We start from the raw sequence: 20,044 nt of genomic DNA, 5'->3' as shown, positions 1-20,044 counted from the left end.
AGTGCCAAGAACTATTCAAAACTGTGCCAACACATCCATGTACTTGCTCATTCATCCAACAGAGCAACAATTAAACTAGTAACGCAAAATTTCATGTGGAACTTAGCTAAGGGAGGTATAAAAAACTGGGCAAAACTGTGTATCAAATGCTAAACAAGCATGATCACATTTTGGCCTGTCTCCATGTAAACGTAGTGGAACCCCTACCCCCTCCAATGGTTTAGGTACATCTCCATAGCTACAGAAAGAACCACAAGATGTCCAGAGGCAGTTTCAGTGACTGTCCAACCATTCCAACTCCCTCTTGTCACTGACTTGCGTGCTGAATGACCAAAAGTGACCCAATGCTTGGCTTGACAGCCTAAATTTCATAAAATCAAATAGGAATAGAAATGACACCAACAAGCCTCTGCCAACCTGCCATACAGACGCCCATGTCCAGTTATCGAGATGAAAATCAAATGCTTGAAATTACTCATATGCAGCAGCAAGAACTGGGTCAGGACAGGCTTTAACCTGCCTACCTGGGGGAAATGGACATTCCTCCCATCACCTTTTCCAGGTTCCTCTATAAAATATTAGTGTTAAGAAAAGTTGTTTTTGCCTTTATTTTTCTATTCTTATATTTTTTAGTACACTGGACTGTTAAACTATTAAGTAATCAGTAGATTCTCATATCCTGAATGTGGTAGGCTGTTGTTATTAAAACAGTGGGTTAAGGGTAGTGCTTCAGTGCTTCCTGGCTTGGAGGCTAATAAGCAGTCATACTCTAATGCTAAATCCTTGTTGTTAAGTGCATTTCTTCCACACCAGCTTTAAAGTTTGATGTTACAAAGCTAACAGAGATAAGTTTATGTTCCCATAAGGATCCTTTTGAGTACATAAGCAAAATAAGAATGATTACAGAGTCTGTTATGGTCTTGATATGGATGCAGATTCATTTTTACATTATTTTTTTTTCTGGACAGGACTGAATGAAACTTTTAGAAGTCAACTTACTCAGATTACAAATAAGATTAATTCTTCTTTAAAGGAAATAAATGATAATTTCTTTGAAGTATGCGACCATTTTGAGATTGTATTAAATAACTGCCGTAAGAAAAAATAAGACAATTCTAATGAAATTTCTAGTCTTAGTTTGGACAATGCCTCCACAAAATTTACTGTTGATTTTAATCAAAGGACATTAAATCCACAAAATTTTTTGGATGTACAGTTTTTAATAAAACTGGTAGCAATAAAGCTGTGCACTCCCTTTCTAAATGCCAAGTCGGATAGGTTTGTCCTTAATAACACAAGGGAAGACGAGGAAAGCAAGCAGGCTTGTGGTGCCTTTACTGTGGAACGGTTGTTTTAATCACCTTCTTAGTAAAAATCACCATTTAGTAGAGGCTATTTTAAGGTATGATCTCAGCATCAATTCTCTCCTATCCTATCAATTCTCTCGAAAATACCACTTTCCTCTTGTTGCTTGAAAACTTTATCAGATACAAGGACTCATTATTCTTCCTAAACAGTGAGTCCTTGGTTTTGATCAAGTTTCCAAGCAACAGGAGGAAAGTGGTATTTTCCACAGAACTGATAGGTAAGATAAGTTTTTAGAGGATCATCCAGGACGCAGCTTCCCTCCTCATTCCCGCGCTGAAACCTGACCCACAGACTACAAAATGCTGTCTTATTTTTGTCAGATCTGTGTGAAGCTGATAAGGATAAGCCTAGAACTTTATCCCATAGTCAAGTTATGTTTTCAGGACTTCATTTAGTAAAAAAATTATTCCCTCCTCATTGCATCCTAGATTTGGGGAAAAGCTTTCATGTTTTGACATCAAGAAAGACTTTAACCAGATTACTTCGAGTCTATCTGATTAAAGTTAACTCCTTTCCTTTTGGTTCAGATATATTGGCAAAAACAAAAACAAAAATTTTTCTATGGATGCATTCAAAAATACGAGACTCCTATTCGGACGTTGTTGTTCACCTACTTTTTTTATTACTTTGGTAATTCAAAATTTTGTATTGGATGTAGAGTGTGGTTCGGAACCAATTTAGGCTTTGAAAAGGTAATTTATCAGTTGCTTTTTATGAACAATGGGGCAATCACTGTGAATGACTCCGAAAGTCTCAAGCGGGCTTATGAATGTTAGGAAGGTATCTTTCAACCTTACAAATTTGAACTGCAGCACTATGTAACTAATGGCGAAGATTTGCAGAAGAATATTGATGCAAACTTAGATGAAAAACCCCTAGCCAGGTAAATCTATTAGGTTTGTGATGGGACACATGAAGGTAGTGATGACAGAGAGAGTCAAAGGGATGAGATGAAAACCATATTGCCATAAATAGCAACTGGAGTTTATGGGATGATAGGTGGAGTGATCCCCTTCGAGAAAGAAACATGGTGGTTGAACAGGGTAATATAGTAAGCAATAAAAGAAAAGAAATTAACACATAAAGCTTCAGAAGAAAATCCAGTGATACATGTAGGAACAAGAGAGAGATACAAGAATGACAATAAAAAAAGGTAAATAAGTTGTGGCCCAGTCAAGAAATGAAGTTATCAGACCTTCTACAAAAAACTAGGAACCCTTGAAGGAGAACAAATGATTTACAGAAAATCCAAGGCTAGGGAGAGGACAAAGCACAGAAAGAGATATGGACGAATGTAATTATATAGAGGACAGAAGTGACAAAATACTGAAAAAGTATAAGAAAAAGGAAAGAATACTTTAAAGTTCTGAATGTAGAGAATGAACAGGAAGTGATGGCGGACACTCTGGAACGCAAGGAAGTGGTTTACTGAAGTTCGAGAGAGAAAGGTGTTCCCAAGAGGCTCATAAGCATGATGAAGGCAATATATCAGGGAGTAAGAAATGCAGTAAGGACAAAATCCTGGAAAACAGATGCTTTGGAATTTAAGATTGGATTACATCAAGAACCATCTTTAAGCCCATTCCTCTTTGTAGTCATCATGGATGTGCTGAGCGAGCAAGTGAGAGGAAATATGCAAAAGGATCTGATGTTTGCAGATGACCGGTCGTACCTGCTGAAACAGAGGAAGAACAGTAACAGAGCTGCAGGACTTGGCAGCAGTGACTGGAAAGAGGAGGACTCAAGGTCAGTTATGCAAAAACAGAAGTAACGCTTAGCAGCAGAGAAGAAAGAGAGGAACTACATGCAAGGTCGAGACCTGGTGAGGAATTAAAGCAAGCAAGTGGTTTCAAGTACTTGGGTTCTACTATAAGGGTGGTTGTTACTGTAGATTTACTTCCCTTATCCCGATTTCGCCATTGTCCCACAGGGCCCGGGGTGAATTAATCCAGATAATCAAGGGATTATTTTGTGCATACTTTTGAAAGTTATGTTACATACATCAGCAACAGTGGCTCATTATTCTAAAAAACATCTTGAGGATATGTGAAACGCCATATATGAAAGCAATAATAAAGCGGTTTAAGATACACAGAAATATACTGTAATCAATTTTTTTATTAAGTTATTAAAGTAATAAAATTCAATATAACATGAGCTTGATGACCTTATGCTATATTTTCTCATGTCGGTATAAACTGTGCCATGAACGTATTTGTGTATTAAGAGATAATTCTTCTTTGTCACATATTTGTAATAACTAAATAAAACTATTGGAAAATATCCTTTATGCCCATAGGCTTTTGGGAGACAGTGGGCAAGTGACATTCTTTAAAAACGTATGTATAAATGCAAAGATAATGTATCGCTGTAACATATAATATATAAATAGACACTATTGAAAAGCATTCTTTTTGCTTATTGTTTTATAACAGGAAGTTTACAACACAGAAAAACGTAAGCAATATCAGTATGCTGTCTGGAACCTTATATCTACTTTGCTTGTGTTCAGAAAAATTTGACATGCAGTATTCTGGCGACGAGCAGATTGGATCTCCCTAAACTTCCTCGTAAGTATTTTTTTTTTAAGCTGACATCGGCATAATCCATAATTTTAACACTGTATCGAACTCAAAGCTCTAAAAATGCACTGACGGATATTTTTAGCGACTGCAATAATTCTTTGCACTCATTAAAACTATCAATGATTTCCAAAGAATGAAACGAGTGGCTGAATGGCCGGTAGTGAGGGCGCCTTGTTAATATTTCTGTCAAGACGTCATGCTCAAAATGCGCCCGTGCTTTGTGAGAGCATTAAATGTCAGGATTATTGCCCTTGCCTTTCAAACACGAGAAAAGTTACTGAATATTTTTCTTAATTTCGGGAATACACTTTGTCAGAACATCATCAGCCTTCTCATACAGCTTGGAATAGTTACCTACATTCTTTTTAGGTTTGTTATGATGTTCAGAGTAAGGCTTCAGAAATAGTACACGTACTTTGAACTGGTAAGCACGGTTCACTCCTGAGCTACCTCTCTCTCTCTCTAGAATATCTCATAAATCCGCTTCATCGTGTGGCTTCCTAAGGACGTGGAAAGAAAGATATTATTAAACGCAATAACGGCTCAATATGAGGGATGGGAAGGTCTTGTAAGTATAGTGACAAAGATGACAATCTTCATCATTGTGCCGCAACCGTCTTATTGCAGCAAAACTGCAAATGAATTTCATCTCGGGTTCTGAATTTTATATTTGTTTCATATTAATTATAGAGGTGTTCTCTTCCCGTCTAAGATTACATTATAAAAAGACGTTACACAAACAACGTTTGCCTTCATCCTTTGGTCAAACAGGCTTTGTTAGTCTTAGTGACCCCGGAGAGAGTGGCAGGGAATGGAGGCCATTATGGCCCTTCCGAGGGTCTTCTACAGGATATTTATTGTCCGGGATGACTGTGGATTTCTTTACCTAAAGCAAACATCTTGATCTATTTAACTGAGCACCAGTAAATATACAATGCATATCCTGAAACTTAATATTTTGAGAGTATTTTGGCATTAGCTTAACTGTGTGAAATATTTATTTCTCGTGCTTTCCATGCTGTCACTTTATCAGTGAACTTTGGTTTGACTCCACAAGTTTTCTTCAGTAATTTAACCATCCATCCGGTCATTGAACATTTGCGATGCTAAGCTTCCTCATATGGTAAATCTGTCAGAAATATTTGGGTATTTCGGTTCCATAAGGAGTTGCTCTACCAACTAATACAGCTGGATTCATAAATGCCAGTGAAAGGCTTTTGCAAGGACATCCTACTTTACCATCGTTATTGTCAGAAATAAAATAATTTAATTAAAGCTAAAGTCTTCAAATGATTAAGGTAACAATAGTATTGAAAACCTAGATTTGACTTTCCCCATCAGAGTTAAAGAAAAACCTTAATATGTAATATTTAATGAAGAGGGGACTCGGCTGTCATATTCTTGACCGTTTGAATTTTTCTTCTCTCTAGAGTTAACGTCACACATCAGCTTTATTGATGGCAGGTATTTCTTGGTGGGGGTTTCTTATACTGTGCTGCCTATCTAAATACTTCTGTGTTTAACTTCGACGCATATGAGCAAAAACTATTTACGTCGACGAAGTTTTTACCCACCCCATAGATGTCTCGGTAAATGCTAAAATTCAGGGTTAAGTATACCTTAGTTTTACCAGACCACTGAGCTGATTAACAGCTCTCCTAGGGCTGGCCCGAAGGATTAGACTTATTTAACGTGGCTAAGAACCAATTGGTTACTTAGAAACGGGACCTACAGCTTATTGTGGAATCCGAACCACATTATACCGAGAAATGAATTTCTATCACCAGAAATAAATTCCTCTAACTCTTCATTAGCCGGTCCGGGAGTCGAACTCGGGCCTAACGAGTGGAAGGCCGCAACTCTACAGACTCGCCTAAGGAAGAGCTAAAATTCAGGGTTAATGTTCTCATTATGGAACATCTTAACTAACTTTATACCACGAGAGATATCCTCTTGACAATGTCTTTTGCTCTAAACATCTTTGGAAAGATTAAAAGTAGGGTGATAATTTTCTATACATAAGGGCAAGGAAACTTGGCGTACAAATTTTATTCCAAAGTTTTTCTCATCAAACGGTTTTGACGCTGTAACTTACTCGCGTATGAGAGAGAGAGAGAGAGAGAGAGAGAGAGAGAGAGAGAGAGAGAGAGAGAGCGTGCGCGGAGGTCCTCAGCGATAAAACCAAAAAGATATAGGGTAAATCAAAGAGAATGGAAAACGATGTCCCCCATAAAACTTGGTAATTTTTACCACAAGTCGATTATGCTCCGCCCTGGCAAGCTTGTTGTAGAAACCACTTATTTACAAACTACCAATATCATGTTATATATGGAAATGGAAAACGTCACATATAATTTATTAGTGTAACGAAGCATAAAGAGAATAGGATACGACTCTCAACTTCAGCACCCTAGGTAACAGGGGGTGCTTTCTTCTGTCCGTGTGTATACGTGTTCGCTCTTTATTCGTTGGTGGTTTTGTCTTGGTGGACAGGCGGTTGGGCGAAGGGATGCCTAGGGCTCAGTGGCTGACAATATTACTTGGGATGGACTTTTATTTGAATTCCCTTTAATATTCTCCCTCGAGTGCCCTTCGGTTTCAGGCCAAGTTTAATTGAAATCGGGCAATCCCTGTAACAATAGCCAGGGTTTTTGGGAAAGGAAATAACTCGACCAAAAGAAAAAGGATTCTTTTTTTTTATTTGCATGGCAAGAGAGTATCTCGCTGATCTGTCTACATGGATGATTAGAACTTAGGGATTTCCTGCACAAGATTTTCTGTAAATTGCTTGATCCTTTGTCTTTATATTTATTTATCTATTGTACTACTCCGGTTGCTCTAGCAAAAGTATTATCTTATGTGGGAAAAGAAATACCTAATTTCATGTATAACAATAAGCTGGTGTTATTACATTTACATATATGAACATCGTCAAATACTAGATGCAATTTACAAGTACCTATATTCCTGAAAACCACTCGTCCGCGTAAGATATTTATGAACTGTTCTCGACCATGAGACCTATAGCCCTTGTTGTGTGAGTGAGATTAAAGAGTAATTGCCTTAACCTGTATTTCTTCATTAAGATTTATGTAACTCCTCTAGGCAGTTTAGCTAAGGCTTTCCACAGATTTGGCTCTCCCCCCACCTCCTCTTACTGCCAAGAAAGAAACTTGGTTTAAAGAACAATGGATGGCTTGTATATGTTTCTTAGAGCAATGGAGGAGGTGAAGCTGATCTGCAAGCCTTACCTTAGTCAGGCGACACGAGCCTAATGGCAAACTCAGCTCGTTGTGATTGGTCCAGTAGTACTGGATTGCCAACCTTAAAGCACTAAGATCACTACATTATCCATTATTCCTAATAAAGGAGTTTACCCGCCCTTTAATCGCTACCATGTGATAGACGCTTGAAAGTAACTTGCATGAATTCCAGGAACTTTTATCCCATGAAGAATTAAGTAAATTCAAATACTGACAAAAAATTGCATAATCTTTTACAACTAAATAAGACCTTCCTCTGATGAAAATTAGAAATTAAAGCCGCTACAAGCAAGAAAACAGGAAAGTACATATAACCTCGACTCAATTCGACTCTCCATTCACGAGATATTACTAATCAAGATTCCTAGTGGAAACTCTGAGATCAAGGCATTACAGTTAAAACTGGAGCACATTTCTATCATGAGGCGACCAACAAAAGAAATTTTTTTCATACCAGCAAAAGATGCTGATTTGTTGACAAAAACGTCTCGGTTCAAAGATCTGTGAGCTAACCCATCACAAAAGCAACTGGGAGATAAGTGGAAAAAGAAATTGATAAAGAAATTATATATATATATATATATATATATATATATATATATATATATATATATATATACATATACTGTATATGGGTATAACTGAATCACGAAAAAATATTGAACGTGATGAATATATAAATAATGACAAAATCCACGAAGGAAAAAGAAAAATGGAGTGCTGCAGTGTAAGTTCGACTTATAGTCCTTTACTTAGCAGTCTGCTAAGTACAGGACTATAAGTCGAAAGGCCTTACAGCACTACATTGTTTTCTCTTTCCTTCGTGATTCTGTCTTTACTTATATATTTATACATATATGTATATGTATATGTATATATTTAATTATATATATATACATATAATATATTTTGCTGACAAACCAAACCTGTTTATGAGATCAAAAGTATATCCAGTAAATATACAAAACCAAGAAAAGAGGATTACACCAAGCCCATTCACAATAATTATAACTACAAGATATCTAAGGCAAACCAAGGAAAAACTTTAAATGGACAACAGTAATAATCTGAGTTACCAATTACAATCATGTGCAGCTGATTACTAAATAAAACCCATAGTTCTTCAAACTTGTGAAGGAAAATGATTGATAACTAGGGTGGAGAAGATCTTGATGGTTTCTTCCCTTAGTTTTTCTAAAAGGATTCTAGTATATTGTCTCCCAAGATTAATAGATTCTATAGATTTTTAGGACGACGTGGTATCTTTGGGGATGAGCATAAGCTTGGTAGTTCAGTGCCTGTTCCAAAGAATGGCATACCTGCAGACTGCAGTAACAACAGGCCAATTTCTATTCTCCCTGTGCTCTTCGTAGTTGCAGAAAAACGTTTTGTTAAGCCACTTTTTAAGTATGTGGGATCCAAAGGATTGTTAGCTGATAGTCAATAAGCATATAGAAAGCAGCTAGGTATCTGCGATGCTCTTGTATATTCACCATGTAATTTGCAAGAGAACTTTGATAAAACTTCAGAATCTTGGAGTGGGTGGATATATTTTAGGATTACTTCAAGATTTCCTTACAAGGTAGGCAGCAGCGAGTTGCTGTTGACTGGATCTTTCATAACAACTGAAAGACCAACTCTTTTATTGCGAATTATTCTTTAAAATAACCCGTTCTAACAGACCGACCTATGGTTTTTATTTTTTGTTTTTTAAATCATCAAGTAGATACAAAGATCCTCTCAGGTACAGAAAAGAATGTATAAAACAGGGAAGTTAATTAGCTACTAGAATTTGTTTTACTATATATATACCTTAAATCTGTCTGGAGATCACTGGTGAGACCTCATTGGGTTAGAGTTGTAATGCCGTATATATATGTACAAAAATTTATACAAAACGAGCACTGCCAAGCTATCGTTTGTAATATTCAATTTTGCTTTCCGATTGCACAAATCATCCCTTGAATTCACGGTGAGCAATGAGATCTGCTGCTGAGAGGCCTAAGTGACTCCTCAATTGGTGATCCGTTAATCCTCTCTCCAAATTCTATCCATCAGGTTAGTATTATGAAGCTGCTTTCAAATCAATTTTGGAGTGCTGCTTTAGAGACTTGATATCCGACCGTCATCTCGAAATTAGATTGAAAACCCCTCTCATAATGAGATAAAGTGTATCTAGCACTGTCCCAAGGAAACTCAAAAGCGGCTAAGGGAGCCTTTTGTTATTACTCCTTTATATATTATTATTATATTAATACTAAACAAGACAAGAAATAGGCCATAGGAGGCCTATTTCTTGCTCTAATGTACTTTAAGTACTTTAATGGCAATGCCGTTATAGATCATTTCTCTAAAATTATAGATCATTTCCCTAAATTACAAACCGTTTTTTGTAAACCGTAAAAAAAGTGACATATATATATCTACAAAATTAAACACATGCCAACAGCTAGTGGGTGGGCACAATAATATCTAATTAGATTATAATCATGATAGCTAACTTTTTGGACACGGCTTTTAAAACTATATCCCCTTTAATCCTTATGTGTATACAGCTGTATAAACACAACTAATGGATGTGAGTCTTTCAATATTGATTTTTCCATCCACTAACTTGAAAGTGATCGACATTTCGTTAAAATATTATTAGCGCATTAGAGTTTTGACTTTTCTTTCAACCGAATGTATTTATCGATGCATTATCTAGTAATGACTCTACACAGGAGAGGACAGGAGAGGACAAGAGAGAGAGAGAGAGAGAGAGAGAGAGAGAGAGAGAGAGAGAGAGAGAGAGAGAGAGAGAGAGAGAGAGAGCATGTTTTCAGATACTGTTTCAACTGCACCTTTTACAATATTTTTTTTCTCATTTAACAATTGCTCGTAAAATAAATTTTAACTGACCGATGCCAGTTGACTTTTCGCAATCGATTCTTTTGATCACTACTGCGCAAAAGCAATAAATTCTATGACTTGATTTAATAAACCCCATTTCTAGTATACTAATTTTTCAAGACACCATATTACTGGACCTTCACCAGCTAATGAGAAATTTCCTCGGGATCTGAAAAGACTCCAGAGCAAGGAACGTTAATGTGTGGGTAGCATCGCTTATTGGTTATCCTATCAAACCATCTTGAAGACCTACCGAAATAATTATGCATGCACTGAGCATCCGATGTTGGTCTGCTGTCTCTTAATTTTGTTAAAAATGTTTCCAAACGAACTACTTTCTTCTGCTTAAGGACTAGGGTATTGCACATTGATCCTATCGATATGACCAACTGCAGTGAAGTTTCTTCCATAGAGATCTAAGCACGTTATTTTTTCCTAAGTACAGCTTTTATTCATCAATTTTTGTAGTGCTCAGTATCCTGATCTGTAGGAAGTCATGAAGGTCAAAGAAGGACCTTTTTCATTGGAATAAATAATGTCTAATTATCTTAAGTTATCATTTCTTCAATGTACACTTTTTTCACATGACAATTTAAGCTGCACTGCCACTACCTACAGAAAAGCCCAAAACCTTTGACGAATTTATCATATTTCCTCTTAATGCTCGTTTTACAAATTACTTTTACTCCGAAATGTTCTTGGAGTTTCCTTTACTTCCTTCGTACATTTCTCAGAGACCCTCTCATATAACTTCAGAGTACTAATGAAATAGGAAAAACTCATCTCGTTTAATAGGCAAAACGGACAAAATTTCCTCATTCAAACAAACTGACAAATCAGTCTTCACAAGCTGAAACAAAATAATAATACTAAGTCCTTCACAGATGAACAAATTTCAGGGCAACCCCCCCCCATCATAAAACTATGAATAAATCCAAAACTCACGCCAAGTCCGCAGAAGAAGCAAGAAGATACCGAAAAGCCTGTACTTGCCCGAGCTTGAAATATGGGGGAAAATCTATTTTCATGCCACTGACTAGACAGGAAAAGAACGTTATTCTTTTGAAGGTTTACACTAGCAAGTAAAAAATGTGCCGAAGAGCTGCACCCCATTAAGCTTTCTGCTACGACCCGGTGGTGGCCTGTCCTATAGCGTTGCCAGACGCACGATCATTGCTAACTTTAACCCTAAATAAAATAAAAACTACTGAGGCTAGAGGGCTGTTATTGGTATGGTTGATGATTAGAGGGTGGATGATCAACATACCAATTTGCAGCCTTCTAGCCTCAGTAGTTTTTAAGATCTGAGTGCGGACGGACAGACAAATAGTCATCTCAATAGTTCTTTTTTACAGAAAACTAAAACATGCATAAAACGAGGAATTTTCTTGTAGCTTTATTTTTCAATCGTTATAATTGATTCTAATTTTTATATTATAAACAATTTTTCACTCACTAATTAATATATAGAATATAAAAAAGAAATACGATTCGAACGATATATTTCGTTAATTGATGCATTTATATGACAGTGTGAGTGTATCCTTTCATTTCTACTTTATACACTAAAACTAACGGTTTAACTGCCCCTTACTTATCTTTGTTTGCTTAGTTACCAGGTGCTGTTAATTTCGGTCGAACAATTTTTTTTTAAATTCAATGCACAGAGACAGTTTAGTCGGTAACTCAAATAAAGAAATGGAAAAAAAAGCATAACACATGAAAAGGAGAAGGTAATTCCAAAAAGGGGGAAAGAAAATGCCTTAGACTACACAAGAGAGAGAATTTGTTTGTTTCTGTGTGTCTGATGTGAGAGAGAGAGAGAGAGAGAGAGAGAGAGAGAGAGAGAGAGAGAGAGAGAGAGAGAGAGAGAGAGAATGGAAGCACCTATTTTAATTAATATGTCGCTTCTCTTCAAAGTTAGAGTCCCTCCAGTAATTAGATTTATGTTGGCTGGCAGGTCCGACCTCACATGGAGCTAAGTTTCGACAACATTCTGTCTCACATCAACACGATCTACGTCCTTCGCACCAAAGAGGGACTCATAACCACCAGGGGGGACAATCGGGAATTGGCTCCCGACCAAGGGTGTCTCAGACTTAAGGTAAGGCTTCCAATACCGAAATACTATTTTATACTTCATAAGGAATGGTTGTATTACACACGCACATACATATAATATATATATATATATATATATATATATATATATATATATATATATATATATATATATATATATATATATGTTTATATATAATACACAAACACGTACATAATATATATATATATATATATATATATATATATATATATATATATATATATGTATATCTATTTATACATAAATATATATATGTATGTGTGTGTTTGTCACATTTTCTTAGTTACCTATGTACATTTATTGCACATGTATTCTAATGGCTTCATTCCTGCATGAAATACATGCACTTTTCTTTCAGTTAGTTGCATAGGTTTATGTGGTAGAACTAAAATATTACAAATGGAAATTCGAACGATGCAGCAACATTCTGATCAAAATATTCTGGAAACAATAGAAACCATTACGAACAGCAAATCAGTAATGGAGGACTCGTTTCATTTTTGTAATCTCCATTTATTGAGAGAAAAAAAAAAGATACATCAAATTTGTTATTCGTTCAATGAATTGTTACCGATTATTGCCCGCCCCTATCCAGATTTAACAGCCACTGGTACTTTTACTAATAACCTAAGCTCAGTATCTGTCGGGTGCATAATGCAAGATCCTCATTGTTCGTTCATATTTCTATTGTGCTGATATCTTTGTAGGTTCTCCACTGTACATGATATGTATAACAGCCAGTTTTAAAAGTAACTTTTATTAAATGAAACTTTTCTCAAATAACTAAATCATGTTTAAACCATAATCCAGAGGTTATCTGCGTGTATCGTAAAAAGAACTCATCTACTTTTTCTTCACCGTAGTTACCACTAAAAATGAAAGGGAACACACTGCACGATTGCGTTTTTTTTCATAAACACTAGGCTATATATATATATATATATATATATATATATATATATATATATATATATATATATATATATATATAAATATATATATATATATATATATATATATATATATATATATATATATATAAAATCTACAATCACACAATAATATATTTACAAAATGAGTCCCTATGTAACTAATGGTCAGCAAACGTAAGATTTTTTTTTTGTGAAGAAGAATGGTTTTGTTGTAGGATTCAGTAAATAAAGGGCCTGAAATATCAAGAATATCATATTTTCCTTACTTTAGGCTTAAGCAAGAAAGACTGCTTGCGTCAGATGAGTTTTCCTAAAAGCATCTCATCACTACAGTTAACCATCTGCATTAAGTTAGTATATCATTGCATGGCAAAATAAGAAACGTAAGACGCCGTTAGTAGCTCAGGGCATCAGAGAACTAAAGGCAATAAAAAATGGTACAGCCGTTATTTATGACAAAGCAAAATCTAAACGTTCGGCCAATCCAGAAGAGTTTTTGCATTTCATAAGTAAAGTCACCTGAGATCATTATTATTAGTGGTAGTACCCGTAGAAATGATGATGGTAATTCAAAGCACCTGTAGCCTCAACTACTTCACTGTAGAAAATTGCTTAAATTGCTCCAATATGTTAAACAATGTGATTGATTTTTACATTTCATGACTAGAATTCGCCTCCGCCTCTGGTGGGTAAGAATGTTAAGAAATGATTTCACTGAAAACATCTACTGCAAGTTTCCATTATGTGCATCATTGTGATGTTTTTAAATATGAAAAGCTACACAACGCTGAGAATGGCAAAGTAAAACTGGCTCATGTTTTACATGTGTTCATACACATTACCTTTTCTATGCAAGTTTCTGCCAACATAAGTAAATCACTTAAACTAATATTAAAAGGAAAAAAAGGAGGTATTGTGATGTAACTGAAGAAATCCCAGCCACAGAAAAATAAAGGATCATTGACAACAATCAGGAAGCATTCAAATGATAGTAAGATTGATGAGAAACACAACTGTTTGTATGATTTTAATATGCTGTCTATAATAGCTTGAGAAACACTAACAGCAAGAATTGAAATAATGTTTTAAAAAAATACAACTATTCAAACCTGAATTCTTTACAATATATAGAATACCTTTGGCGATAACTGGTCTGCTCATTGAAACTTGGTGACAAGGTAGTCAAGTGGCGGCAACGAGTGAGGGAACAGAGGGACACCGCCCCCCAGCCCCCCGCCAAGTCAGATGAGCAATGTCACTTTTTTTCCTTCAGCCATTAAAGGCAGAATTGCAATCTTCCAGTATGCTTTTGAGATTCGTTGCCAAACCCAGGTTCGGGAGCAAATCACAGAATATTCTCAGTCACTTGCCAACACATCACTCACATCAACCACTATTTGGTTCTAACCAAGTACACAACTGATCACCAGTAACTATTATGCAATCCGCAAGTCAAATTAAAATGAGTTAAATATTGCTAAGAAAATCATTTGCTTCCTAGAATCCTTTGTATAAGTTTCCTTACACTGGTGAGCTCAGACAAATCAGCAGACCCAGCATGGTTTTTGCATCAATCCTGGCGATTCTTAGGCTAACTACAGCCAAGCCTACTAATAAAAAAGCCACCAGTAGACTAAAAACAGCATTCAAGTTCTTGCATGCCTCTCTCTCTCTCTCTCTCTCTCTCTCTCTCTCTCTCTCTCTCTCTCTCTCTCTCTCTTGAGCTGAAGATCATCACAATAAAATGTTGGACCTAACAAGGTTTCATACCTGATCTTTGGTGACTACACTAACAGACTAACAATGGCTTTGGCTACAAGCAAACAAAAAAAAAAACTGATGGAATAAAAATTGGGTTCAATTCGGATTTGACTCTCTTTAAAGAGTAAAAGACCATTTCATTAGCAGAGTGGACCCAAGAGTTTGTTCACTTGACCCCTGATGACTAATGAACCAAGGCCATGCCTATTGCTGTAAGATGATCTAGTTAAGAAGCCATTATGAAATATTCTTCAGTGAACAAACAAATACAAATGTCACAAACCATCATCTGGCCCCCCTCTCAACAACTGAATCATCAGTCTGGTTCTGAAGGGAAAACATGCAACTCTGCCTGGTAAACATCACAAGTTCACAGAAGGTAGGCTATGTCTTCGAGACTATCCAAGGTGTCGTCTTCACCCAGATCTCACATTGCCTGAATGCCTAGAACAAGAGGATCATAGTGATGACACTATCAGTTCATGGTATCTGAGTTCTTCCTACTACCATGACCTGGTGAACACACCACTGGGGAAAAACGCAATGCAAGAATATCCTGGAATGAACTCAAGTCCCTCCTGACATTGCTGGGCCTTGACACAGGGATATATGGCTCTTCCAAATGCAAACAGCATTCAAGCCACCCTACCCTGTGTTGAGGGTGAACAGGTTGCTGGAGGCCTCCAAGGTCTTACATCATGCCACCCACACTGACTGCAAGATCAGGGCCAGGATCTTAAAGGCGTGTCCCAAGCTTATGCCTTGCAAAAGTACACTAACAAACAACAAAAAGGTGGTATTACATCCTCTGTGTATACTATCACAAGTTCAGGAAAGTGGTAAGAATTGTACCCCAGGATGCAGCTTGCTTCCTAGGGAAGCCAGTTACAGTGATCACCACAATGATGAGAGATGCCAGCTCTGCCAGATTCTACACCACCAACCAACCCTCTCCCAGGAAGTTCCTGATAGACATGGGTTTCTTCAAATCTATTCTCCTCACATCAATGGGAGACCATCAGAAGCTCCCCCAACACCATTCTATGACTAGTGGCTGCCGAAGTTGTTATTATTAAAATAGTTTTACCAGACCACTGAGCTTATTATCAAGATGGAGCTATAGGCAGTTTTGTTCCTGTCATAAGAGGAAGCATGGGATGAAGAAAAATAAGTCCAGGGCCACAAAGGTGAATTCTCTCTCCATTTTCATATTTAAACAAGACATATTCAGTGTAGATGATGGGACTAAAATGAAGATTGTGAATGCCTAGCAGATTGTCCACAGTGGTCCTGTGACAACCTTAGAAGCTGCTGTGTCTGAAGTTGCCCTATGGCCTGATGAGGCCATGGTTTTTAGTGGCCCCCATCCCCACAGATCAGGTAAGTGACGAGATGCTGACTCCTGAGGTGGTCCTAGCATCTTTGCCATGGGGATATAACCCAAATGGGCCCTGTACCACTTATGGTTGTAACTGTCAACTTCTGTGAAGCTCTATCCTGAGTACTAGAAGCCCTGATGGACTCCAAAGCAGTAGTCAACATCATGTTAGAAAGAGCAGCACAGGAACTGCAGCTCGAGATGGTCTCCATCCTTTGGCCTAAAAGGGTAGGGCAAGTTGGACCTAGAGCAATAAGCACTATTATACAGACTCCTACACAACATGGGATGATATTCCACCCTGCTGTTTTCCATGTGGCTCCACTTGGAACGATGTGCACAGGCAAGTAGTACTTTGACACCATATCCTAGAGGCAGAGGGTATACTCCTAGACTGTACCTTTAGTCAGTTGACAATTAGGATTCCTTCGAAGGAGTCTCTTTGGGAGTTTTATGCTCTGGCCCATGGAGGTTACTTGGCAACAAGTGTTTAATACACTTTAGGCCTACACTAGTAGTGAGCCAATACTGATTCCCATTATTGTGGCTTCTCTGATGTCCCTATATGGTTAGACATTCATTTCAGGTGTTTATCGTGTCAAGAGTCAGATTCTCCAGACTTCTTTCATAAACTGGGGTCTGTCTGTAGAGGCCATAGGAGTACCAGGCATCTTTCCCGTCAGACAGAGTCAAGCCCCTTATCTTTTCAAGTGTTAAGGCAAGATACCTACCTGGGTGAAGATGGGTGATGATCTTGGCACCAAGGTAGTTGTAGACTCCCTTCTTCCTGTCTGATTGTTCAGTAGGGTAAAACTCCAGCGGAACCACCATACTCGCTACACATTGGGTAAGTACAGTGAGAACTCCCCCTGTCTGGGAAGACATAGGAATATTATGGGAGCTCACACATAGTACTTGCCACACACTGGTTGAGCAAGTTGCCGCCCACACCTGCATGTACACACAGGCCCCATTCTTACCCTACTTACCCAAAGGCAAGATTGTAGTAGTGGGTATACTACTATTAATTTTGGGCTGTTATGCCAAAGAGGAGACTTGGTAAGTAATGTTTTCTTTTATGGACTTCTCTAAGCCTAGCCTCAAATTGGATTAGGCTTGACTTAAGACATTTTACTGTATTGCAGCCTTATCTAATATTTGTTATTAGCATAAAATATCTAAGTTTAGAAACAAGCAAGCCAAGCATTTTAGACTAGTGTTGCTGGAGGGAGGAAGCCAATGAGATCAACTTTGTACGAGTACTTCTCTTTCCTTTTTTTTTTACTGGCCAACACAAATTAGGTTAGGAAAGTCAGATTATAAGTACTCCTATTATAGATTAAATATTGTTTAGTCATACTCATTCCTAACCTACCGAACCACAATAGGCACAGCTGAAGTACTGTGTAAGGTACTGTTATTTTCTGGGCTATTATACCCTAAGGCTGCCAGGTATAGGAGGGGTTGTTGTCCAAGAGGCGCTGCGAGAAGTAATGTTTTATTCTGCAAGCTTGCCCAGACCTAGCCTTAGGTTAGTCAAATCAAGTTAGATTAGGTTTTATTTAGGGCAATTGGGATAATTTATAATACCAATAGGCTATACGAGATATTACATTTGCTTAATTTTGAATTCGATGCTAAAGTTTATATATTTTATAAATTTATCAAAACACTTTGGGTTAAGCGTAACTATAGCTGAAAACTGAAGACTTTGGTGATTTATTGCTGATTTTTATTTCCAGGTGCCTTTTATTGTTAGTCACACCAGTTAACGTCAATTTAAGCTAATGAGAGAGGTTTCATATGAATAGCAAGTGTAATTAAAGCAAGAAATTTGTGTTCTATGTCGCCCCGAAAGTGAAGTTAGTACGATTCAATAAATCTAGCCTTTTTTTTTTTTTTAAGTAGAAAGAGTCTTGGAGGACTTTTTACTGTCCAATAAGTATTTCCTTTCATGTTCCTCTACAGGTTTCTTTTTGTTTCACGGCCTTTCAAGTTTCAAAGCTCAACAAGAGTGCGAGCAGATGATTTGGTCTTAAACAATGTATCTTGGAACACGTAATGGTTTATGATTGTAACTACATAACTGTCACATCTACTTATTTCATTATATAAGAAGACTATTTATTCCTTACTGGACATTCATAACTATATTACCTGGCATATGAATTTCATGTTGCTGCTTATATCTGGTGACACCAACACACAACTTTTAACAGAGTTAACAAAGAAACTAGAAAGCAAACGGTCCTCATATGAGACCTGGTGGGAAAATTGCTCAGATAAATTTGTTATATCAGACTGATCTTCTTGGGTTCCTTTTTCTTATCTTTTCCTAAGAGTAATTTTGAAACTGTATCCCATCCTTCAGCGAAGTTCAAGCCTCCAAGATGCATTTTCTCTCTAACTTAGTGCAGACCCCATCCAGTTCTTGTGCTTTGTTTGGTGGCACAGAAATTCATTATGAGAAGAACTCCTAAAGAAAAGGATGATTTGAAGACACACTTACAAGAAAGAAGCAATATATGAAAGGAAGCCAAAAAGGAAAGGAACAATTACAAAATCAGCGTCACTGAACGAAAAGAGCAAGCTTGTGTCATCTTTTCCTCTTCTGCATCCAACCTAACTTTGGTTGTAAAGTTAAAATGAAACTACTCTCGATTAAAGTGGAAGAGGCTTATGGTGATCATTTACAGTGGACTCATTTTCGGAACCAATTTAGCCGACTTGTAGATATCTGTCCAGACTTTGGTCGTTGAACATAGTGTTTTTACTTAACTCAGTATTTAAGATTTAAAACGAGATATTTTAGCTGGATATCACGGTGAATCATCTGATCATGCACATTGCAAAGTATATAAAACTAGTTTATGGAGACAAAAAGAGAAATAGGAGGAACTTGATAAGGCCCTTGATCACCTTAAGAAAACCGAAGTTTGACAAACGCAAAATATTTGCTTTTTCAATTGAAATAGAGAATTTGCTTATTCAGATGGAACACGATTCCAAGATTAATGTTATCAAAGTGAATCAGTGATCAGTGAATCTATCGTGAAGAAACTTCCAAATCAAGCAGAATATTTCCATTTCGCTTTGTAGAAAACCAAGCATTTCAGTATGAATCAAATGAATGTAAGTGTCCCAAGTTTCCTAAATTTTATGAATTTCATTTAGAAAGGCCAACAGAAGTCTGTAATCAACACTGTAAATAATGTATCTGATCATAATCTTCAAATAGGAAGGTACATCTCAACTCCAACTAGTTAATAGTCATTACTGCAAAGAGTTGGGCTTTGTAATGGGACTGAGCGTAAATCCTGACTGTAACATGTATAGTTCCATATTGGGAAAAAGGGATAGAAAGAATGAAAGAGATATACAATGTGTTATGAATCTTATGATTCAAGTAATTCCCATGGTAATATAGTTATGTACCTGATGTGGTGAGGCCAAACACCACTCATTTTTGTGTGCTGGCACAGACAGGGTTTAAGTAAGACCAGCTGTTAATATACCAGACTATAAAATATCCAGGAGAGGGAAGTAGTGATATGGGTATGAATACTGTATTAAAACCCATGATCAAGAAGCTCAGGATGGTAGTAAGACTAGTCAAACCAGGAGAGGTATTTTAGGTAGATTTAACATCTGTAGCAACAGATCCTCAGAATGTTAACACAAGTACTGTATTACTCAGAATATAGTACCTACACATGGTATGGTATTTGGATAGTATAGGTATTAATCCTTCATCAGAATCT

General features: G+C 36.9%; 2 protein-coding genes across 3 annotated transcripts in view; one reads left to right on the top strand and one right to left on the bottom strand.

Moving 5' to 3' along the window:
- The window catches only part of Gycalpha99B (guanylate cyclase 1 soluble subunit alpha 2), a 1,063,824-nt gene that overhangs the window by 949,289 nt on the left and 94,491 nt on the right, over window positions 1-20,044 (bottom strand). The gene's annotated exons all lie outside the window — the stretch shown is intronic.
- Window positions 1-20,044, top strand: part of Gycbeta100B (guanylate cyclase soluble subunit beta-1-like) — a 527,150-nt gene that overhangs the window by 491,293 nt on the left and 15,813 nt on the right. For both annotated transcript variants that reach the window (XM_067098555.1, XM_067098556.1), the window contains exon 8: window positions 12,069-12,212. In XM_067098555.1, the coding sequence (XP_066954656.1) occupies window positions 12,069-12,212 (144 nt within the window). The remainder of the gene's footprint in view (window positions 1-12,068; window positions 12,213-20,044) is intronic.

Source organism: Macrobrachium rosenbergii, chromosome 55, assembly GCF_040412425.1.
Source record: "Macrobrachium rosenbergii isolate ZJJX-2024 chromosome 55, ASM4041242v1, whole genome shotgun sequence".
Lineage (NCBI taxonomy): Eukaryota > Metazoa > Arthropoda > Malacostraca > Decapoda > Palaemonidae > Macrobrachium > Macrobrachium rosenbergii.
The sequence above is the reverse complement of the archived record's forward strand: the minus strand, read 5'-3'. Positions and strand labels throughout refer to the sequence as shown.